The sequence below is a fragment of the Melopsittacus undulatus genome, chromosome 5 (genome assembly GCF_012275295.1).
Source record: "Melopsittacus undulatus isolate bMelUnd1 chromosome 5, bMelUnd1.mat.Z, whole genome shotgun sequence".
Taxonomy (NCBI): Eukaryota; Metazoa; Chordata; class Aves; order Psittaciformes; family Psittaculidae; genus Melopsittacus; species Melopsittacus undulatus.
Window position 1 is genome coordinate 31473255 of NC_047531.1, and position 25019 is coordinate 31498273.

The window sequence follows — 25019 nt, forward strand, 5'->3', positions numbered from 1 at the left end:
AGTACTGAATGGAAATGATGCATTGATAGTGTTTAATGCTATAGCTCTCTTAAGGTTTCAAATCTAAATAAAAGTAGTGCCATTTCCTGAGAAGTGCTGACTACCTTCAAATCATATTGATTAACACAGGAATTTCCCTTTGATTCCAGTAGGATTTATCAGTGGCTGGGATCTCTGTGGAGCAGGAACATTTCTTTCAATCTTATGAGATACAGAAAGTCAGTGATGATTGCAATGATCAGGCTATACCCAAGGCTTCAACTGACAGCTGGTGAAGGCTTAATTGATATTGTTTCTTCCCTAGAGTGTTTTATTTCAGGCAGCACACAGGAAGAAAGGAAAGTGGACTGAGATGAAGTCAGGCTATGAGCAAGGGAATGAATGCTTAGTAAAGCCCACAGTCCTTCAGATTTTCTTTGATTATTATGTCTGTGACTGCATCAAACACAAACTTGACATTTTGGGTGTCTGTGGCACATGTCAAGTGAGAGTATATCTCTTTATCTTCTTTCCTTATGTTCAGGTCTAGGAATTGTTTCTTGATGTAATTTCCAGCATCTTCAAATGTATTTAGTCCTAGTGGAGAGAACAGTAAAAGAAAGAGAAAACACATTTCAACTGGAATTTCCTCACAGCTGCTAAGAAACAAGATTTCTTTCTTCTGCTTTTTTTCTCCCCCCCCCTTCTTTTCTTTATTATTTTTTCTTAAAGAGAGTTTACTTCATGCAGTAGCTATGATAATTTTCTATCTAAACTGGCCACCTAAATTTAAATATCAATGCCTAACCAGAAGTCCTAATTTCTGAAGTGAAATGCTCTTGAGTCAGTCAGTGTGAAACAGTTAAAGATTTTAGAGGGAGAACAGGAAGTGAGAGAAAAAGACATAAAAAGGAAAGAGCATAAATTCAAAGGGAATCAGATAGCAGACAAAATTGGTGGGAGTACAAAAATGAAGAGATAAGTGAAGGAGAAAGGGAAAAAATCACGTTTGTATATTCAGTCACAATTTCCTCATGCAGTTTTTCTGCCTGTTTGTTGCACTGCTTTACAACAGCAGCAGGTATGGACGCTGGTATCACTGCAGGGCTGGAGCAGGCTTTGACTCCTGGTGGCAGGCTGTTGCTGAAAGCCCTTGTTGGATCCCATCCTGTCTGAAGCTTCAGGGAGTGCAAAGTGGTGAGCTCCACTGAGTTTTGGACATAATGTTTGTATACCTCAGTGAATGACTGGGGAATTTAGGTTGCTATGCTGATACATTCTGAGAAAGGGAGTGAAGGAGCTGGTTTTCAGGAAGTGAGCAGAATGCATCTTCTACTAATATTGCTTTAAGTATGCTTCATTCTGGACACTCCCTGTCCCAAACACATTAGGTCAATACTAAAATATTGACAAGTTTCAGATTTTCTCTGGCACTTATTGATGTGGCTTCATATATTCTCTTACATCAGCTGGGAACAGCTGCTGGGTTTTGTTTCCAGTAGACACTACTGTGACATACAGAAAGAGTCAGACTTCCTTTATGGAATGGGTTTTCAGAAAAGGAACAAAAAACTTGGATTCAGTTATGGTTTGGGAGTCATAAGCACTCACTTGTGCTGAAATATGGGCTAGCTTCAGCTATCTGAAACTTCTAGTTCTTTTAATTTCCTCCACTGCCAATGGGGAGAAATAAGCATCTCCAGACAGACAGATGACCCCTTCCTAGGACAAGCATGATGGGTGGGTGAGATGAATTGTATTCTGTGCATGTGACAACTACCATTCTTTTGAGAGAAAGGCCAGGTGCTTAGGTAGGAAGCTTAGTATTTAAATAGTTAAATATAGGTGACCTGAGTCAAAGTCTCAGTCTTTAATGCATGACCTACACTCATCATCTGAATTTATTTTCCTCTGAAAACCCCAAACTTACCATCATACTCAGGAAAGCAGATACTCAGATGAACTTTTGCTATTTTCTCTTGAAAGAGGTCTTTTTTATTTAGAAAGAGCACAATGGAAGTGGCTGCAAAGCACTTGTGGTTGCAGATGCTGTTGAACAGCTGAAGGCTCTCATGCATTCTGTTCTGTTGAGATGCAAAAGGTAAACATGAGAGACTGACGAATCTCATCCCCATATGTCAGTTTTACTGTAATGTTCTTTACAGATAAGAACCAATATAGCATAATAGCCTTTAAATGGTTATCAGGGAACAGGAATAGTTCTGATATGCCATCAGAGAGTACATTAAAACTTAGCAGCAAAAAAGGTTGTTTGTCTCTTCTGACTCACCACTTCTTTATCTTCCACCAGAACCATGTCATAGGCACTGAGTGCAGCGCAGAATATGATGCAAGTAACTCCCTCAAAGCAATGAATCCACTTTTTTCTCTCCGATCGTTGTCCACCCACATCAAACATCCTTTGCAGAAAAATAGCATATGTACAATGTAAAGCACTAACTTGTAAGCACGTAGTCATGCTGTTAATATGGAGAGTGCAACTAGAGATGAACTGCAACCAAACATCCAGTTTATCATCCATTTCTATTCCAAAAGGTCAAGCAGTACTACATATAATTTACAGCTTTGTAGCGGACTTAAATGAAACATAAAGGCTTAAATACCTGCATATAGGAAATACTTTCAGGTAACACTCCACATTGAGGAAGAGGGGCTCTGCATAAGAACTCAGTAAAGGACTCAGCCATTCAGGCAAGGATTTATTCGGGACAGAATTCATACATGAAACATTGACAAAATCCCCTCAAATCCACAGTCATTTGTTCATAGTTTTACTTGCAGTGAAATGACATGTTGATCAATAAAACATATATCTGGAAGCTGGTCACAGGTTGCCCCTGGTGTAGATCAATATTAAGTCACCTACTCATTACCCTAGCATAGTCACTTGGCTAGCTGTATAACCTGTAGTGGGGTCTCTGTTCTGTCGATCTCATTAGCTGCTGTTGAAGCAGAAATTCATGGGAGCAAGAATCCCTTCGTGTATAGAGAGAAAAATGTATGTCTATCCTCCTCTGTATTATTCCTACACTATCTGCCAGAAATTACTACCTTTGTGTAGAGTCATATGAGCTTTTTATGGACTCTTTCTATGAGTTCCAAAGCCAACTGTGTGCAAATAGCTGGGTCCTAGTTACGGCTCAACTGAAACGGAGCTGTCCTTGATTTGTAGCATGTAACTCTGAAACAAGGATTATGGGGGAAAAAAGCCTCACAAATTAGTCTGCAGTACAGTTTCACAAGCATACAGAATTGTATGAATCTGTATTAATTCCTGCAAGCTTTTAGCATATGGCCCTGTGAATATTAATGAGAAGTCAGTTAAAATAGGAGAAGATCAAGGGAAGTCCAGAGGCAATGTTTATGGACATTTTCTGTTATACTAACCTTAGTTTGCTCCTGTCAGCTCAGAGTTTAAAATAAGCACCTTTAATGCTGATGTGCCTCTGTGAGTGGTAGATGTGTGTCTGAGATGATCTTCTTCTTTAACCAAAGCAGGCTCTATATTTTCCCAGCATTGTTCTTGGAAAACTTATCTACAGACCTGGGAGTAGCTGTATATTCATTTGTCCTAATGGTACATGTAGTGAGGCCTAAAGACTAAAATAAAGCTTGCCAGATTTCAGTCAAATTGTTCCTTGCACATAAATGGAAATGACAGCAGGAGATCACCTATTAAGATCAGATCTTCTTTTAAAATTATTTAAGTATGTTTTGAGATCTGTAAATCAAAGTCAACAATAGTGAAATAAAGAGCACATGAAAGTTAATTACATTAAACCAGTGAAGTAACCACTAAGAAGACAGCAAATATCAAGATATGTTATCTGTGCAACAGTAATTCAGTTCCCTGAATTACAGTACTGGGATTTAGACTTTTACTGCACAGATACAAAATGTTTTCTGCCTCATTCAGTTCAGAAGAGGACGAGCATTTAGTGAATGAGGCATCTGTTCAAGTTTTCCTTTTATCCATGGATAGCTTGTGACCCAAAGCCTCAGTTGAGTACATCAACCATAACTCACTCTTAATGTGGAAGTGTTCCTCTCTTTATAAATGTTTCTATGGTACTTATCAAACTAAGTGCAGAGTCATCAGGATCGCCAGCTGTTTTGTATTGCTCTGGCAAAGCAGAGTAGCAGTAACCAGCTGGTTAGGATGGATTTATAGCCACTCTTCATCCCTACAGCACCTAAAACCCCTCAGACTTTTGTAGTGATTCTATCTCATATTATTAAAGTGCCTAAAAACACCAATGGATTTACTCATGTAACACTACTGTGACGCATAGCAGAGGGTCTAAACACACTAGGGTTTTTGTGTTTGTGGTGGCATTAAGAGCTTTCCTCTTGTTTAAAGACACCTGGGTAACTTAATTCTCAGTTGTGCATTTCAGTTGGACCTAGACACTAATACTGAGCTAACCTCAGGACTCTCAGCATGCATGTCAGAGTCCTGACAAAAGTCTTATGATTTCTTTCTGCATCTTGATTTTAGTTCTTACGTAAACTATGATAGTAACTGAAGGTGCTCAGATTTCCATTGTACAAAGCTCTCTGGAAATATGTTAATGAGAGAATAAGATGATGTCCATGACATTGCACAGTAGTGTTTGTGGGTAAGTGCTGAACTTTCAGAGTGATCAGTGTATTAAGGTGACAAGAATTAATTTCTAAGGCATCTATTTCAGAATCTTATTTTGTATATGTGAACTTCACTGTGTCAAACATCTGTGTGGTACCATAGATGGTTTAGGAAATGTTTAATTGCCGCATGAGGGAAAAAAACTCAAGCCAAATAAAAAATGTGAAAGTTATGATCCTGGTGTTTTATACATGTGTCTATCGCTACAGTTTCTTGTCTAGACAGCATTCCAGTAACATGCACCTAAGACTTTAAATTAAGAATTAAATGGAACTCAGTCTATAGAGAAAACTATTATAGAAAGCTAAACCATCATAATTTATTCAAATACATTTTCATGTGGAATTAGATGTTTTTAATTGGTTCACCAAGCATAAGAAAATCTTGAGTATCTCAAAGTGTCAACATCTGAGATATTTGAAACATCACTTAAAGATTTTTTTCTAATGCTAATACTGAAATTTCCCATGGGACAGAAATTGTTGTTTTTTTTTTTGCCAAATGTAATGCATTCTGGTGTTAAGAGCAGTTATTTCCACTCTCAAAAGAAGAGAGTGAAAGGTGGAGAGTGCATGCAAATTAGTAGTCATCAAATGTTTTGCATGCTGGTAAGGGCATTTAGGTAGACAAATTTCCTAAATGTCACAAACAATTATTCAAATGGCAGGATACAAATAACGCTTTTTAGACACATACATATGCAAAAATGTCCTCTTAGGATCTGATATTCTGAGATATTTTATAACAGTCCATTATATAATTAAGTTTGGAGTACTGGTACTAAAATAGCTTGCTTTTTTGGCTATTACAAAATATTCAATGAGTGAATTCAAAGCTGTCACAATGGGATTACCAATATTATAATAGATCAATACATTTGCAAATACACAAGAAAGATAAAACCACAGAAAACTGTTAAATATGGCTTTCATACCTGAAGTTCAAATCCTTGAAAGAAAACTGAGTCTCTATAATCCCAGTTGTTTTCACTCGGGAGTGCAAAACATCTTGCTCACTAGGCACATAGTCTGGCATTGCTAACCTGTCCAAGTCATTGAGGTAACTAAGGAGAAAAGAAATCGTGATTGCTGAATTCAAAAGGTGAAATGAACATTAGAAAAATCACTTCATGTTGAGCTACTTTTAAATATTTATGTAAATTACATATTTAAATATGATATATTGGTTTTTATACAACCTAGATCCACAATCCAAAGCCTTTCTTTGTTTCTTTCTTTTTTTTTCCTTTTATATACAAGTGTAATTTAGTTGTTTACAAGAAACATCTTCCTGAGAATTTCAGTTCAGGAAAATCCTTATTTTCCCAGGGATGCCGAAAAGCTACCTTGTCAGAATGGGCTTCTGTCCATTTGCTTTCAGCAAGCAGGAACTGCCACCACAGGGGAAGAACCACAAGCATTTCTCAGAAGTAGATTGACCAGAAGCAATCACAGCCTGTTAACAGACCTCTTGTAACAGTATCTTTCTAAGTGAAAGGGAGGGCATAACATTTTGGAGGAATTCACATTAGAGGGATGTTTTCTCTGCAGATCTACCAGTTTACAAGAGGAAGATGAATGATAGTTAAAACCCGTATATTTTGTAATCAAAACCAGAAGCTTCAATGAAGCTGAGGACCCCCTGCGTACTCTCACAACACCCTGGAAAAGAGTAGATTACCAGGTTTCCTTGTCTGGCATACAGAGATAAAATCTGCATGAAATGAGAATCCAGATCAGATCTTTGAATCCTGTCGTTGTCCTATCAAGAGATATTTCTGTCCCTTCCAGGGGCATGCAGCTCTCTCAAAATGGCTGGAGAGAGCCTATGAATACTACTAGCTGGTCTAGGAATCAGCATCAAGAGGTTATGAACTGATAAAAGGAAAAGGTGATGTCTGTGTGGTTTCCTACCTTTTAACTATTAATATTCAAATAAAGAACAAAGCCAAAAAACAAGAATTCACATACAACAGATGAAGCATTTACAAGCTTTTGGTGTCCCAGTTGGCACCTTTCTATTTGACAGCAAAACACAGTCTTGCTAATGTTTATTAGGCTTCACAGCTTTTTTTATTAATTCTCTAACACAATGTCTGCCCAGCATGAAGTTTCTGCTGTTCAGTTTAACCAGACAACTACCAAAACAAGCCTGAGAGCTCATCATCCTTCTCTGCAATATTTAATACATCTGTATGTAAAAAAAAGGAAAAGAAATCAATAAAAATTAAAAAAAAATAAAGCATCTTTTTTTTTTTTAAAAAAAAAGTCTTCCATATGGAGATTTTTAAGTAATACTTGGAAATGGGATTTTCTTCCATTGTAATTTGAATAGACTGGAGCAAGGAGTGCTGCAGTTGATCTGAGTAATTCAATGTTTGCCCATTTTTTAAGTCCAGGAAACAATCTGGTTTATTTTAAAACTGCAGTATAGCTCTGATTCTCTGAGTGGGGTCTGAGGCAAACTCTTCTCACTTTTGTGGAAAGGCACAAAAGTAATTTTGCAATTTATAAAACTAAAAAAAAAAAGGAATATAAAATTCACTATAAAGATTTGATAGTTCTTAGTCACAAATAGCCAAGTTCAGTCCAACACAGCCAATCATAATTGTATAAAAAGAATTAGACCAAGTTAATTTTCTAGTTAATAGAGCGAGAGAGGCATCTTCAGATTCTTCTTAGAGCTCTAGGCAGCTCTAAGGGAATGATCTACAATCTGGCTCTCCACTGACAAAAGAAGGAGCATAAACTAGTGGGTTACTTTAAATGGTTTCCTTGGTTTGATGCAGGTGATAAGTCTTGCTCTGAGAGGCAAATGGCTGAGCAAGCAAGAAGTAAGCAAGCAGAAGTACTACTGGTAACTATACAATGACATGGTTTTTATAATCCTGATTTTCCCCCTTCCTTACCCATCACTCCATCTTAGAAGATGATTCATTCCAGGTGGGTCTAAGGAAGAAATCCCAACAAAAGTTGACATACAGGGGATTTTCTATTCAGAAGATCTCATTTTTTCAATTAAAACACCCAGAGGAAAGACAGTGATCCAACGTCATTAGCATGAATTAATAATGAAAAGACTCAGAGAACAGAAACTCAGAAAATCAGAGTTTACACAGTATAATTCAGTGCTCTGTGTAGGAGCTGATTCACAGGACTGGGAAACAGGAGTCTGTTTTTAAAAGAAATGGAAATGTAGCATTAGATTTTTGACTGACTGTAGCTGGTTTTGCACTGATCATTAGAAGCTTAGCAGCAAGAGCATAAATTAAGTTGATTTTAATGGTTCTAGCCCAAGGCTAGATTTTCAGAAGCATTGGCTGTGAAATGAAGACAAAGAATTAGCAGGATTTTCAGAAGAGTTCAGGCAGATGAAAAACATATCACTGTTGTTTCTAATGTGACCAGCAATATATAATGATTATTGTCTACTTCGCAGTCTATATGAGCTCCCTTAAATTCTGAAAACCACTGCAGGTTAAAAGACACAGCCCGTAACACTGAGAAGGAATTACCTTAGACTATCTTATTTTCTTTTTAGGCAAGAAAACCTAATCTGCAAGGCATAGTGTACTAGAATGTATATATATATATATACACACATATATATGTACATATAGATGTATATATATGCAGGTAATATATGTTTTTTCCTATATTAGTTTTTTTTTGTAGTTGTTTTTGTTTGTTTGTGTTTGTTGTTTTTAATTTCATTAACTGTTTTTCCTTTTAATTATGATGATGTTGCTGTTAGAGGATTTTAGTGCTGGGAACAGCAGTGTGGCTGTTCCTATAGAAATAATAGAAATTTGACATTATTTCATAGAAATAATGTCAAATCAGGCACATATCAACACAGACAATATTTTCTTTGCTTAGGTATCTTGCATAAAGGTCTTCATTCTTGTTTTGAAGATATAAAGAGATGTAGAATTTTTAATATTTTCATGGTTTATCCCTTCTAGCTATGTAGCTCATATTTTCATATAGCATATATAATATAAATATATAATATAATAGCCCATATAATAATAATATAGTCCATTTTCCATGGAAGCCCTTCTAGTATCTGCTGAGCTATCCCTGCCTTCAGCACCCAGGACTCTGACTCCTGGCCCAGCCTTCAACTATGCCTTTCAGTGCTGAACAGGGCACTCAGCATCTGGTGTGGTGTCCTCAGCCTGTAGGAGGAGCTGCAGGAGCAGGGAAACCTCCAAATGCAGACCTTGGAATATGGTCCTGAGCTGGAACAACCTCTGCCCAGGTCTAGAGTCAGACTCACTGTTGTGCACTCAAGGAAAGCTCTGATGTAGGTGGCACCTCCCTGCTCTGTCCTGTATGAGCTGAGGGAGAGAACACCAGAGCAGGACTGCTGTAGCCTGCAAGAACAGCTGTAGAAGCAACCAACCCAGGAAATCCTGAGAAGTCTAAGCTTACTGACTCCATGTAAACTAGATGTACCCCAGCTGAATGGTGACCTTTAATGAAGCCAAACCTGAGCAGCCTTAGTCCACTGCTTATCTGCCTGCCACCTCCCAGGCTGCAGAAAGAGGGCTGTCAGGTTGGAGAGTGGCTGCAGTGTGGCTGGCCAACACCAGCTGAATGCTGAGATGGTAACAGCCCACGGGATACCCACCCATGCAGGCAAATTAGTTTAGAAGAAAGTTTTTAGTTTTCTTCTGGTGTATGTTTAGCAGCTTGATATTCATACACTCACAGGACAACTCTAGGTAAAACCTAAGCTGTTTCAATTCATTTTTTGCCTCATTTTATCAATCTTATAATTACATGACAAGAGAACAGGTTTTTGTGTGTTTTTTTTTTTACAGTTTAAGCAAACTCACAGAAAAAAAAATCAGTTTTTCAACTGGTTTCCTTTAGTTAAACATTTCTATTACAAACATTAGCCAAAAAAAAGCCCTCATTCTTTTTCAGGTTAATGAGCAATAATTTCTGTAGGCTATTCTGCATGTGAGGAATGTCACAAGCCTTCCTATGTTGTTATGGTAGTGGCCACCTCAGCTGTTGTCACCTACTAGGCTGCTGAGTCATTGAGCTGGTACTCTGCTGCCCTTGCGAAGCAGGCCTGGATCCCACCATCACTCCACAGTTGTCTGATGAGTTCAACCAACTCAGAAGACATGTTGCCATCCTCCAGAGCTGTTGCCATGGTACACAGCTTCCTTTCGTCTTCCTAAAGGGAAATTTCAGTAAGTATTGTGTAAGCAGACTGTGCTCCTCCACCTCCTTGAAGATGTGCATGGTTTACAATGAGTTGCAGGGGCAAAATTGCACATTTTCACTGATTTTTCTGGGTACCTGTACTTGCCTGTGCATGTAAACATCTTTTTACAAGCTCACTTCTCTTGAGTTAGTGCCAGGATTACACTTAAGTTGTGATACACAGAGTTTAGCTCTTGTTTTTGTTCATACAAGGGCTTAGTTTTACCTTACCATGAGTTCACAGAAAGTCCAACTTGGATGGAAGGCATTTATTGTGAGAGAAAGTAGACGGATATCAAAAACTAAATTAAAAAGGATATTTAAAAGTTAAACCTGTTACAAGTACATCAAAGCAGAAATATATAGCTAAATATATCTAATTAATGCATTTAGAAGAAAAATTTATAGCTTCTGGCCACAGTGAAAAATGTGGCAAAGTGAATATAAATAATGAATGCATTTCCCATATGTTCTTTTATTTGGGAATGAAGAAATGTGTAACTGTATAAAATCCCAAATAAATTTAGTCTTTTACTCTGTATTTTTTTCCTTTTACAGTCAGTCCAAAAAGACTTCAAGCAATCTCTTACATTAAAATATGTCTTTTGGTGGTTAACAGTTTAAGAGTATACTGTAAATTAAAAGCAACATTAAAACAGGGTCATTTGATACACTGTCACAGCAGTGGATAATTATAGAATGTAATTCCTTCTTAGCCGTAAAAGTAGACAACTGAAGTGACTTGCAGTCAATAGCTGCAAAAGTATAAATGGATTCTGACAGACACTGTTTTGGCAGGGAGTATGTTTTATACAAAAATAGGCAACATCTTCAAAATAATTTGTAACAAATTTATTTTGGGAATGTTTTTTATCTTTATCTTTCAGTGGAAATTGCAGTTTATGGAAACTTTGTCAAACCCAGAGACTGATCAAAACTGAAATGCTGCAGGTTTTCTAAAATATTGGAGGAATTGAGTAGTCAGGGATGAAAAGAAAAAGGGGGAGGGCAATAATCACTAAGGTGTTGCCTTTTCTTGACAAAGGAAAGTGAGCAGTCATACAGTTGCCCTTCTACATTAAACAACACTGGCTGTGTTTACACCCCATCTGCTCACTGAGTGGCGAGATCAGCAGAACTGAGTCATGGTTTCTCCTGCGCACCCCACATCTGTCTCAAGGGCTGCTCGCAATGGCACACACTTCTTGAAGATAAGGGTTGGAACATTCTCTCCTTCTAGATATCGCATATCACGTTATGATTATAGCTATCATCCTACAATGTTGGATTTGTTGGTTGAATAGCCTACAACAAGAAACCTTGAGCTCAGAGCCTCCAGGTGCACAGTAAATGTTCATTGATCACTCTGCAAAAAGCAAGAACTGTGGATTTTGATGCTTATGTAGTGCTACGAAATTAACTAAGCTATTTAACAATAACAAAAAAATAAATTCCAATTCTCATTTCCTTAGGCTGTGAAATCCCTTGAAAATAATGTCTATGAATCTGGCATAGATGATAGTGTGTAATGTATAAGCCTCTTAGAAAGTTTAGCAGGGCTGAGAAAAGAGGCTGAAGTACTGGAGCACAGACAGAATATCTCGATTACAGATGGCAAACAGTCTGGACTACACAGTGGATATTAGAAGATGAGCCAAGAGCTGTGGCTAGGTGCTCCAAGGTTCAGCTGCCTTAGACCATGTAGACTGGAGGATGGGACCTTATGCAATATGTCTGTCTACTGCAATAGAGGAGAGGGGACAAGCATATTTTCTGTATGCTGCTTTTGACCACTGTTACACTTGTTTGAATGACTTGCATTCATGGACCCTTAAGAGAATACAGGGAGAAAATACTCAGTTTCTATTTTGTGGAAAGACTGTAAGAGCTTTAGTAATGTCTGAAATATCCCTTTATAATTGTTTAGGTCAAAGTACCACATGTCATTGTAATGAAATGTAGACTTCTGGAACAGAAAAATCTCTTTCAGACAAGCAAATATAATTCCCTCTAAGGTAAACCTTTAGGGAATAGGCAGGATTTACCAAAACTGGAACCAGCTGATATTCTGAGAAATTCTCAGCAAGGTTTGAATTACAGGTAATAGATTGAACTATTTTACTGAGAAGTATGTGCTTTTCCTTTACTTCTGTCCCTGAAAATTCAGTGTGATTGTCCGAGAATAACAGGTCTTCTGACTATGGCTTTTCCTTTATGTGCTTGTGCGTAGGCTTGCTAACTCTATTAGGAAGGTCAGACTCCATGCTATTGCAATGGGCTAGTGCTGCACCCATACAACAGGGAGGTATCTGCTCCAGGAGCAATGCCAAACTGAAATATTCCCAACATGTCTGGCTGAGCCCCAAGGCCTGTTCATAAAAGGGAAATATTTATTATATTTCCCAATAGCAATAAATAAGAGACTATGGAGCTAAGAAAAGATTTTTTTCTTCCTTTCTTTCTTACGTTTTTGGAAGTTGAATATTTCTTTTATAACAAACAAAATGGCAGTTCATGCAAAGGTTTGACCTCAGGTATCAGCCTTGAGAAAATAAAAATCAATTAGGGCCTCTTGTCGCATATAATTCAAGTAATACTTAGTTTCTGCTGTCATAAAACAAATATGAACCCTCTTTGCTCTATAGTCTCTACTATTACATTACAAACGCTGCATTCTAATGCCAATTTCAAGAGAAAGGGTGTCATACTCACAAGTCTAGCTGGGTTTTCATAACTGATTCCTAACGTGGTCATTGCTTTCACGATAGACAGGATAGACTGCACTGTGTTACTGTAAACGACAGGTCTGAACTCCATGCGTTCCTCGTGGGTGAAACCATGTTTATGGATGATCCTGGTGGAAAAATAGAAAACATAAGATTTAAGAGATGTATTAAAAACAATAATGAAAACTTGGTTCAATTGCTTTTGTGATCAGTGTGAGAAAGAACTGAATCTGTCTGGCTCTTGAAAAAGCTTTTATCAATGGCTGATCTGCCTATTCTGCTGGAACAGGTAAACAGCAGTTTCTGCACTTACTTCAGGTTAAATTCATGAGGTTGTAACTGGAATCTACAATATTAGTCATGGGCTGTCACATTGCTTATTTAATCATTTTTATCCAGAATCTTACATAGAGTAAAATCTTACTACAAAGAACAATGAGGTAGTTCCTCAACAAAACAAACAAAAAAATCTTTAATATTTCTTTGTATATCAGCTACTATTTCTAGTTACTGAAAGGTGTTACTGTTATATACAGGTCTGGGAACATGAATGTTACTCCGGAGGATATAGCCTGTATTCCAGAGGACAAAAAACCTTAACAGTCATAGAAAATTCATCTGACAGAGGAATTATAATTTCATAATCCTCCTTGACTGGAAAAGAGCATGTGGTTAAAGTTCTTCAAGATCAGTGTGTAGAATGTACCATGACTGAAAGATATCTTTTTCTTTCACTTGTGAAGGAGGATGAAAACTTCATCCTTTTGGAGTAACATACTCTCAATGACAAGTTGGTGGCATGGTTTTGTGGGTGTGGTGTCCATGACAGTGGGGGTTGGATATACATGATCTTAAGGTCCTCTCCAACCCAAACCATTTTATGATTCTATGAATGAACATACACCAAAGTGCTGCTGCTGCTGGAACCATGGGTCTGTTCTTCCTCACTTCAGTTATTCAGAGACAAAGGCAAAGTAATTACATAAATAATTTCTGGGGTTTGGAATTTGTTTTTTTCCCTGTCTCTTGCCAGGGATACAGTCTGGACAGAGCTATACAAGCATAAAGGGTTGATGTGAAAGGATCTGACAGGTTAGCCCAGAATAAGTGTAGGTGTGTGTCTTAGGGAGACCTTCCCTTCAGGGAGAGAAGTCAGCCCCGTCAAAAAAAAAGTTGCTCCCACACACACCTCTAAAACCCAGATCAGACCAAGTGTGTCTTAACATCTCCATAACTTATGAATGTCAGAAAACCCAAAAGTTTCATTCTTGTGTCTGTAGGAATAGCATTTGTAGGAAAAAAAGGGTTCCCTTCATGTTTCCCCATTCACTTCTAGACCAGGCAAATTTATAAACTCTGCTTTGAAGCTCTGACTTTTTGAATGTTGTTTTCAGCACAATTTCAAATGAAACTGCAAGATTCAAAGGAATCCTATTGAACTTGAGAGAAAGAAAAAGGGGACCCATGTTACGTGGTCTGGTACGTTTGCCCTGATACTTCAGCATATTCTTGTCACTCTTCCCCTTACTACCTGTAAATGAAGCAGTTTTTCTAAAAATGATGGAATGAAATATATAGAAACTCAAGCCCCAGGAATTATTTGAACTTGGTCTAACTACTTTGTGTGTCTCACACTGGTGGCCATAAAACAGCTTCTGGGGAAGATGGGTGTTTTGCCTTTGTCTGCAAAAATCTGGGACGCAAGAGAAGGAAAGGCCCTGAAACAGTACACAAATGGCTACTTTCTATCTTCATGCTTCACCTTTGAAGAACAAAGGAAGAAAATATAAGATCCTGAAATAAAACTAGATTTGGTAATTGCAGACAGAAAACTAGGTTTTGCTTGAGTATTTTCATGTTGTTTTTGTTTTGTATGGTGGGGGGGGTTTGCTTTTAGGTATTTGTTTTAAATGCTGTATTTACATCTTCTGGAGGAAGGTATGTTCACAAGCTTTTTAAATCAACAGGGAATTTTGCTGCTTTAATAAAAAAGATCTGTCATTCTTGTGGAAGGATTGTAAAGCAGGCTGACATCTTTTAAGGCCAGAAGGAGTATTTTAGAAGATAGAAAATTTTGTTCCTTGATGCTCCTTGAAAAAATGAGCAACTTAAAAAAGTTAACTCAGGATGCCAAAGGCATGAGGTGATAGGCTACAAGTCATAATATCTAAATTGTGTTTCTACTGGACAGCAGTCTCCTGTTTTGTTTTGTTTTGTCTTTCACGAAGGGAGGACTTTTCATCAGATAGGTAGAGTTGACTCAGTCACAACAAGCACGATTAGTTGTCTTACATTTTGGGTCCTACTCTTCATTCACGGAATTATTTGTGGTAGGTTTGTGGTGCTATCTTAGAGCATAGCATAGAAATACTTGACTTCAAAACAGTTAGATCACACATTGGAAATTAGCTAGTCAGAGACACAAAGCTCCAGAGAAGCTTTTCTTTTTTTTCCCTTTTCAGTTATGTCTCGTAGCCATCCAAACCTTTTTAGGGCCTTTCAGCATGTCTATATTTTGAGCATCAGAAAATAGTATGCAAAGCTAAGTAGAAGGATTTAACTTTGATTGAAATCTTCAGTCTGGAAAGAATGAGGTTTATGAATTAGAAAATTATATTAATAGGAGTAAAATTACCCTGATTTTGGCAGAGAGTTAAGTTGTATTTTCAGCAAAATTATTGCTTCTGTAAGCAGCTATCAGTCTTCTCTAGAAAATGTTATATTTTAATGAAAAAATTAATAACTGAAATTGTTTTTTTTTTACTGAAAAGTCTCCTTTTTTTTTGAAAAAAAAGTCCCTGGTTGTGACAGAAGATGACATTTTATATGAAAAATTTTAATTTTCATTAACAGTTTTCCAGTAAAATAATTCATATTTGTGATCAGGTTGACAGCTCATAAATGCACAGGGCTCTATAGATAAAACTCAGTTTTGCAGTTTTCGCCCCTTCCTCACTGCTGTTAACATTATAAGCCTTCTTAGAGTGCATAAGTCAGAGGAACATCTTTAATCTGCTCCTATGTGGGGAAGCTTTGAACACAGTACATTTAAATGGTTGTCTGAATAGGGAATGTCTCCTGATTGGAACACAGTCAGAGACAAAATAATCCACCATTGAACTGGAACAGAAGATGTTAGTAAAGAATTTGATGGATAGTTCTGAATCTGTCTTACTATGGATTGAACTACTTATATAGAAAATTGGTCTTATGACATAACATCTTTTACTTAACTCTTTAAAATGCATTGGTGAAGACATAAGAAAGTTAAGAGAGCTTAAATTTGGAATAGTATTACTGATTTCATAAAACAGTCTACTTGGACAGGTATAGGAGGCAGACCTGGACACTGTATATGAAAACAGGGCTAGAATACAACAGCAATATTTCAGCAGCGTAAAGGAGGATCTTTGCTTCCTGTGTAAGTATAATTTCTTGAACTCAGGTGGATTACCTGCTTAAACCAGGTACCTGAGTAGTATTTTGGCTATCCTTGAAAGAATAACATGAATTAATTTAGTTTTAGCCTGTTTGACTATATGTGAAAATATTGTGACAGTAAATTGTAAAAAGATAATTGTAAAAGGGCAGATTTGACCTTCCTTAGAAGCTAGGCAAATAAAGATACTAGTTTCAATCCCTGTGGCACTGTGTGCACTTTGGGTGAACATCTACAAGTATTCTTGCAGTAGATTTATGGCGCAGTCACAAGCTCTTCGTAACCAGGTACTCAGTCTGAATTTGAACAGAGCTTTCTGATTTCAGCTTGTACAACCTGGTTTTCCCCTGATTGATGATTGTATGAAAACTTTTTAGGGTGATGCTTTCCTTGCTAAAAGTAGTTCTTGTGACTGTTGCTTTTCATGCTAGATGGTGGGTAACAGCTGCTCACTGTGTAGGCTGGTGGCTAAATATGATCACATGTTGCCTGTGGGAGACCTGAGAACAATCTTTGTAACCTCTGTCATGAGCTGGAATAAGACTGTTGTGACCAAGAATGATCTGCAGAGACCAGTTTGAAAAAAAAGCCTCAACAAAGAGACTTTGGCCTATTATACAATGTGAATGCTTCAGTATTTTCTCTTACAATACAGTGAAATCAAATGAAATTAATAAGGAACAAACTATAATTTAACAAAGGAAGATGAATCACATTATATATAATTAAATTGTGGAACTACCTGCCATAGACTATTGTGGATGCTATTAGTTTACACTAGTTCAGAAAAGACTCAGGAGAAATGTAGGCGTGGGTGTTGAGGCTGAGGGCTACTGAACACAGTGATGCTATCTGGTTCAGGGTGGTGCCTGAGCCACAGATCAGTGGATACTATCAGATTATCCAATGCAAGTATTACTCTGTGTGTGCTTGTCTGGTCTGATGATCTTCTGTAAGCACCCTTCATTAGCTAGTGCAGGAGACAGGACACTAGGCTAGGTGGATCTTCTGTGCCTCGTTGTCTCATGCATTTGTGTTCTCACTACAGTACTGTAACTCCTACCAAAGCCGAGGAAGCTTCCCTGATGTTCAGCAAGAAGTTGGACCAGTGCATGATTTGATCATACAGATCTGATTACCAGTCCAACCATGTCTCATAGTCACTTTGTGTTTTTCTTTATGTAGTTGAATGAGAACTTGATTTGAATGATGTTTCTTTGCATTTTATTCAAATGAGCATAAATATTGTAATAAGACATTAGCTACATATCTTATACTACAAATGCCAAATTCGACAACTTGTATGAATATTCATGTACTTACTTCATTTGCTTTACAATAGTGCTCTTTCCTGACTCTCCAGCACCTGCAGGAGGGGAATGTTAAGAAGATGTGATTGATAGTTAAGTAGCAAGTATTAAAAATAACTCTCTGAAACAGAATTTTGTATCTATGAAGAAATGTGGGTGTTTTAGATTCCCATTGTACTAATTAGAACTCTTGTTAGTGTCTACTCAGGCTTACTGAAATCTTGGTAAAAGCATTAATTCTAAAAAGGAAAGAGATGTCTGAAAAGAAAGGAACATTCAGTCAATAAGGTAAAAATACAAACTATTTAATTAGCAAGGAAATAAAATATGGGTCATATTTTGATTTCATGTCTGCCAGATAGGCATCATAAAAACATGAACAAACTACAGGTTCTGACATTAGGTGATTTGCAGCTGCTCATTTAATATGTATCATGACCTTTTGTAAGCCAAACCAGACAGGTCTAAGCTTCTATCCAGCCTTTATGAGCAACTGGAAAAACAAGAACATGGAGACTTGCATGTGGATTAGCTCATGATGCAGATGCAGCACATGAGCAAATGTCTTGACACTGGTATGCTAGGAAGTAATGTGGCTGGAAGTGGGAAACCTGTAGAGCAATGCAACAGATCCTGCTTGGGAATGGTTCTGCAAGAAGTCTCCAGAATGGGCAGGGAGGCACATACATTTGCTTTACCAGCCAGTTGCAAAACTAGCGCGTAAGTCTGGTCAGGTTATGTGTGGTTAATTTGTCCTTATCCCATGGAACATGAATAATCACAACAAAAGCCTTCATTAGAAATCAGTGCGAGTGACTATCATCATATGTCAGTCAGAGTTGAGTCTTAGCAGAAGCAACCAGACAAGAACTGTATTTTGAAAGCACCTAAAGAGAGGATTTAGCTTTAGCTATGAAACCATTGGACAGCATTCATCACTGCTCTGCTTTTCTCTTTGCATGCTATGATTTACTTCTCTGAATGGTGTCAGGTACTTTTGACAAAAAAGGAAATCTGAAGCATAGGTATTTTAACTGAGGGCTTCTCAGTGAATGGAACAAATTGATTACAGACTTCATAAATAGATTTTGAAAAACTAATATAATTTACATGACAGGGATTAATTTACCCAAATGAATCACAGCAGACAGCAAACCATAAGCAAAGCATTTTCTGATGTGAGCAGCAAAAATTATGAGAGAAAAACGAGCCTATGCAAAATGGGATGATGCTGCCATCTGCCACAGTTTGGAAAAAATGCAAATTTGATGTAGATCACTTATTATCCCTTCAATGCCCTTCTGAAGAACTTTGTAAAGCCCTCTCAGCATGGTGGCATTTGCTACAGTTTTTGTAGGAAAGAGAGCAGGCTGTGCTGAGAATGCATACATTCACCCTATGGGAAGATGCCAGGAAACCTAATATAGAAATAAAGTTCTTTTCCAGATCCGAAAGGAAAAAATAAAATAGAGCAGGAGGCATAATTTATATGTTTTGGCTACATTTTTCTACCTCTGATCTTCTTTAATTTATGATCCAGTAATGCCTTTATCTACACAACAGATGACTTTCAGACATTGGCATCACTCTGGAGTGTCATGTTAGTTGTAGCAGCATTTGCATGCCAGGAAATAGATCAGAAACAATTTACTTAGCACCTGCTTCCTTTCTTCCTTCCCTATCCTGTGCATCCTGCTCTTCGAGCCAGGGCCCCATGGTGGGACAGCAGGGACAAGGGTGTTTCCACCTGCCACGGTAGCCCTCCTCTTGCAGAAACAGTGGCAAAAGTGCATCATGACAGCCCTTACATGACTGCATGGAGAGCTGAAGGCAGCTTCTCTTTGGTAGGCAGTAAAAAGGGCAATTATAAGCAAGTCCAGATTTTTTGAATAAAAGACAAAAGAACTTAGGCCAAACTCCATCCTGTCCCGGTGTGTGGAAAGTTTAACTGGCTTTTGAAAAACTCTGTCACTGTGAAGATTTATAGCTCAGCCTGATAGAAACCAGCAATAAAAATGCCACAGCCAATATTTTGCATTTCACATATTTGAGATCTTCTGGCTTTTTCTTCTTTATCTCTGATTTCTCTGTCTCTATTTGGATGCCAGGATAAATAGAAAATAAAGGCATAGAAATCTCAGTCAATGCCTGAACCTCTGGCACCACTCCTGGGAACTGAAAGATGTCCTGACTCCAGTAAGGTCAGTGGGTGTTTGCTCCCACACTTTCTCCCAGAGATCACATTCACTCTGTCCCAGGACATGTCACATCCATCTTCAGTGAGGTTCTGCACAGGCGGTGCTCCAGCAAGCCATAACTTGTCTCTCTTCTTGCTTTGGATATTTCAGACTGCACCTCATCATGTCCCAAGCCCAGTATATTTCAGGGTACACGGGAGCTCCAGAGGAGACTCAAGAAGAGCCATGGAGTGTGGCTGCAGGCACCGGGCTGCAAGGGAGCCTTACCCAACAGTCTAACATTAATCGCCTCATTGCTCTGGGAGTGCCTAACCTCTTCCCTGCAGGCCACCGAGGTATATAGACAGAGAAGAAATAGAAAAAAAACTGGAGATGCCTGAAAGCTGCTGAGACTCTCTCAAATTCAGAGAACAGAGCCCAGGGCCTCAACTGTAACTTGATGTTACTGCTTTTCTAAGAATTTCTTTGAATAGCTGTGGAAACTGGGGAGGGTTTAAGCCCTTTTCAAGATTAGCACCTGCTGAGCCATTTAGAATCATAGAATCATAGAATACCTAGGGTTGGAAAGGACCTCAAGATCATCTGGTTCTAACCCCCCTGCCATGGGCAGGGACACCTCACACTAAACCATCTCACCCAAGGTTCTGTCCAACCTGGTCTTGAACACTGCCAGGGATGGAGCATTCACAATCTCCCTGGGCAACCCATTCCAGTACCTCACCACCCTAACGGTAAAGAATTTCTTCCTTATATCCAGTCTAAACCTCTTCTGTTTAAGTTTCAACCCATTACCCCTTGTCCTATCACTACAGTTCCTAATGAAGAGTCCATCCCCAGCATCCCTGTAGGCCCCCTTCAAATACTAGAAGGCTGCTATGAGATCTCCATGCAGCCTTCTCTTCTCCAGGCTGAACAGCCCCAACTTTCTCAGCCTGTCTTCATATGGGAGGTGCTCCAGTCCCCTGATCATCCTCATGGCCTCCTCTGGACTTGTTCCAACAGTTCCATGTCCTTTTCAGGTTGAGGACACCAGAACTGAACACAATACTCCAAGTGAGGTCTCACGAGAGCAGAGTAGAGGGGCAGGATCACCTCCTTCGACCTGCTGGTTACACTCCTTTTGATGCAGCCCAGGATACAGTTGGCTTTCTGAGCTGTGACCGCACGCTGAAGCTGGCTCATGTTCATTTTCTCTTTGACCAACACCCCCAAGTCCTTCTCTGCAGGGCTGGGGGTGTTGGTCTTAAGAAGGGTTTCCTTTTATTTTAAGCTGCTTTCGTGTCTCAGATCAAAAGCTATTGTCTTCTTACAGTTATTATTTATGTGGAAGTATAGCTTTGGTTTAGAAGTATTTCCAAAAGTAAAAGTAAGAAAAAAACCCCAAAACCTACTGCCTGAATATTTTGTTTGAAACCTGTCACAGAAGGTGCTGTCAATGACATAAAACAGCAAAAGGCAGGAAAAGAAAATCTTCAAGATGAAATCAGAAAAGGTTTCAAACTACTGACTGAGCCTTGTCTATGACATTCAAAGCTCTGGAAATCAACTAGGCTGGAAATTGTATCTTCCTAGTCCTCTTATCAAACTCAATAAATTTTCCCCATGAGAGAAAGAGAGTAGATAAAAGATCTAAGATCTAGCTCTCTTGAGGGAATAAGTTCCTTAAATGCTGTCTCATACTCCCCTCCAAAATGGAAAAGGTGTATTCTAATCAATAGGACTATTGGATCATCTTAGTGCTCAGTCTTTGTTTCCTGTACAAGTATTAATAACAGGAACTCAACCTGACTTCAGTAACTGATACATTTAACTGATTTTAAATGCCTATCCTATAAACTTCTACAGCCAGACTACTTATCAGAGACCTCTTATAGTGCAGAAGAATATTTGCTACTAAAACAAATGAACAAACAACTTCATTTTTTCTCACCCTGAAGCAGATATTTAAGTTAAGATGGGTAAGTTGTGCCCTAAAAATGAGTATTTCTCAGTAAAGCAAGCTGAAGATGACCAGTTTAAATGAGGGTGGGTTTTGACCTGCCACTGAAAACTGTAGAAAATGAGGCCATGGAGTAATGCTTTGAAAATAAATAAGTTCAAAGTATTAATGATTATGTAAGCTGAAGCTACGATCCTGTTTCTGTGAGACATCACTGTGAGCATCAGGCTGTTCTGGCCATGTTTGGAATGTGCGCTGTACTTTGCACACAAACAAATTGCAAGCTGCCCTCCTATGAAGAATATAAACTGTGGGTGATGTGGTAAGCAAGATATGGCCCTGATTCAAAGGAAAGTAAACTTTCACCCTGAAGGTTTTTTCCCTACTCATAAAGCAATCTCATGTTTTTGAAGTCTAAGGCCAGATTTGTGAACAAGGTGTGGCGTGGGGATGGCCTTGACAACATAGGATCACCTACCTCAGAGAACTTAACTCTCCTGGCTCTTGGGCAACTTGTAAGGAAGCTCAGAAAGTGGCATAATTTTACCCCTCTCCAGTTTACATGAGAGCTTTTATTGCATGCCATATAAACTGTAAATTATCCCCTCAAAACAGATAATGTGTTTGCCCAGGTCACAGAACTTAACATAAACAAACATGGTATCTTATTTTTCTGCATAAAATTTCTTCTTTGCAAAAAGACCTACTGGAGAATGCAGACAGAACAGACTATATATTAAATAAACCTCTTAGGAAACGGTCAGAATACATATTTTTTTGTATTCAAAAAATGTAAGAGCATAATGGTCACACAATTTATTTTCAGAGTATTTTCTGCCAATCTGCCTACTGCAAGAGAAATACTGGTGTCATCTTGTCTGTAATACAGAGGTGACATATAGTCTGAATGAGCAGAAATCTAGGACTAGGCTGATAGGCTCAGAATAGAGCTGACCTTGATTTAAGAAGTGTAAAATTTTAATAATTTCTGAGATCATCTCAGAGGTTTTGAAAGGTACAGATCTGAACACAGCAGATTAATCCTCTCCTATCTGGCCTCTTTACTGGTTGGCTGTAAGAGGTTATATGGTGCCCCTTATGCACATTGCTTCAGCAGCTGTGATTCCAGGTGTTCAAGAGACATTTTCACTCTAGCTGTGCGATTGGCTCAAAACACTCACATTTTATCCACCTTTTTCATTTTTAAGAACAAGAAAATTCGAGCTGTTAAGTATGTAACCTTTTTTTCTCTCTCTCTTCAACATGTTTTTTACTAAGTCCTTAATCTGTTGTAACAGTTTTCCAGGAGAAAAAAACCTTTTTGAAGTGTTAACTACTGACAAATTTGAATTTTTTGTCATGTGTGACATAAGTAAAAGAAGATATTGTAGAATATATTCTATGAAGAAAACTTCAGTGAAGGTATTTCAGATTCTGATAATTATCTTGTCTCATGAAAAGTGCTTGTATAGGTGATGAAACTGGAATATGTTCAGATTTGAAATGAATGAAGTAGAAGTGTTTTTCACATAGCTTGCGATTTATCTCCAAGTATTTTACTAAAGGTATCTTGAGACTGATATGAATAGTGTCAGAAGCAGACTGGTTAGCAGACATTAGGAAACATTTAAAATTAAAATCCTTAATACTAAATACATACATAAGTTCTGGGAGGGGTAATTTAGTCTGTGTCCTGGTGGAAGACAACCTCCAGTGTTATTGCCAAAGCATAGAATCTTGAAGATAAAAATATATCATTAAAATTCTTCCTTTATAAATATTTCTTCATATCATAAAGTCCTCTTTATCCTATAAATTCCTCTTAAAGGTATTCTTACATCTTCCTCATGGATCAGTGTTGGATATGGCCAGAGAAAGAATGCTGAGATAGATGGGCCCTGGTTCTAACTGGATATGTCAATTCCTTTTCGTAAGAATAGATTGAAAATATCAAAACTTTATGAAGTTTAAATGAAAATATGATTCTGTTGTTTGACCATCCCAAACTTGCCTCAATAGGGGGAATATTTTAATGTCGCAGAGAAGATCTTTGTATTCTTCACTGGACTGAAAAGCTTTGTAAACCGCAATCTGAACGTTGATGGTACATAACGTGCATCAAACTGCTGCTTTCCCATTATTATTTGAGAAGTCAACATGGTTTTGTTTTTCTCTTATTTCTTTATTAATAATAGTAGTTAGATTCTCAACAGGTATAAATAGACTTTTTGCATAAGATGCAAAACAACAGAGTTAAACTGATTTGCTTTATCTAAAGGATGTCACTAAGTCTGAATAAACATCAGTTTAAAATCCCTTGTAAGCATTGCAGTTACAGTGCAGGGGGGAAAAAAGATATGTTTTAATGATCACAGACTGTTTTAATATTCATTTTTAGAAACCAATGTAAACTCTCATAACAGGCATTATACTGTTAGAAAAATATTAAGATGGTGGCAGTATTATTTATATTCTTGGATATTTCTTGTTGGCTATTCAGTACCATGGGGAAAATGAGAGAAGTCTAAAGCTGCATCAAGAAAAAAGATATTTTTTTGCCATTACACCTGCTGTCTGTTAATAAATTGACCATAGTGTGGATTAGAAGTGGTAGTCTGTGAGAATATTTGTCTGTATTCAGCACATTTAATTACCTTCAACCCTCCACAGTATGATTTTTATGCATCAAAAAACCTGTTTCTGTGTCACTTTTTGCTTGTGTAAAAAATTAAGTGCAACAGTTTGGAAATAAATTATATCAATATCTATGACACCTGTGGATTTCCTATGAAACCAGTTATCTCATTTAATCCTCCTGCAAATTAATGCATATAGGTCCATTAAAAATATAAGGAGATAAGCTTGTGCTACATTCTCTATAAATAAGCATCAGAACATTTATTCTAGCAATAGGTTCTCATTTTTCAAATATTTTCAAAGTCAAGGATTTATAATATTTAGAATAGAATACATGCATTAACTTGAAAATTTCCTGTCTGTTCCTTGTGACTTCATGAGTGTCCACATGAAGACATTTTGTGCATTACAGGGCTGTCTTCAAATAAAACAGTGAGAGGTGAGAAATTCACTATACTGAAATGTAATTCCAGAGTAAAATAACCAATGGAAAAGCATTATAAGCAATTCTTATTCTATTTACCCAGCAGTAGCAGTTTGACTGTCCTGGCTTCCCTCTCTGCATCTGCCTGGAGTTTCTTTTCCAGTTCTCTGGATCTCCTGGCTGACTCCTTGCTCTCAGAACTGGCTCCACTGCCCATCTTGAGATGTTAAAGGTCCTCTGCTTGTCCAGCTGATTTACTTCTTGTAAAGCTAGTTGCTTTAATTCAGAAGAAGGACAACAACCTGTGCTTAAAGAAATTTAAATATCCCATTCAAACTCTGTGTTCAGCCTCCAAATAAAATGATCCCTTTTCACTTCTCTCATGATGTGGAGATGCTATAGTCAAGGCTTTATATAAGGACATAGAAACATACTGTTATGACGTCACATAATTAAAATGATCCATTCAATAGCAAAAC

General features: G+C 37.8%; 1 protein-coding gene across 1 annotated transcript; it reads right to left on the reverse strand.

Moving 5' to 3' along the window:
* Window positions 1–230: 230 nt before the first annotated feature.
* On the reverse strand, window positions 231–24785 carry GNAT3 (G protein subunit alpha transducin 3). The gene is made up of 8 exons (XM_005148383.3): window positions 24640–24785; window positions 17356–17398; window positions 12580–12721; window positions 9681–9838; window positions 5580–5708; window positions 2270–2399; window positions 1910–2063; window positions 231–576 (listed from the first exon to the last, which is right to left on the reverse strand). The coding sequence occupies exons 1-8, from the start codon at window positions 24755–24757 to the stop codon at window positions 386–388; spliced, it is 1065 nt and encodes a 354-aa protein (XP_005148440.1). The 5' UTR covers window positions 24758–24785; the 3' UTR covers window positions 231–385.
* Window positions 24786–25019: the final 234 nt, after the last annotated feature.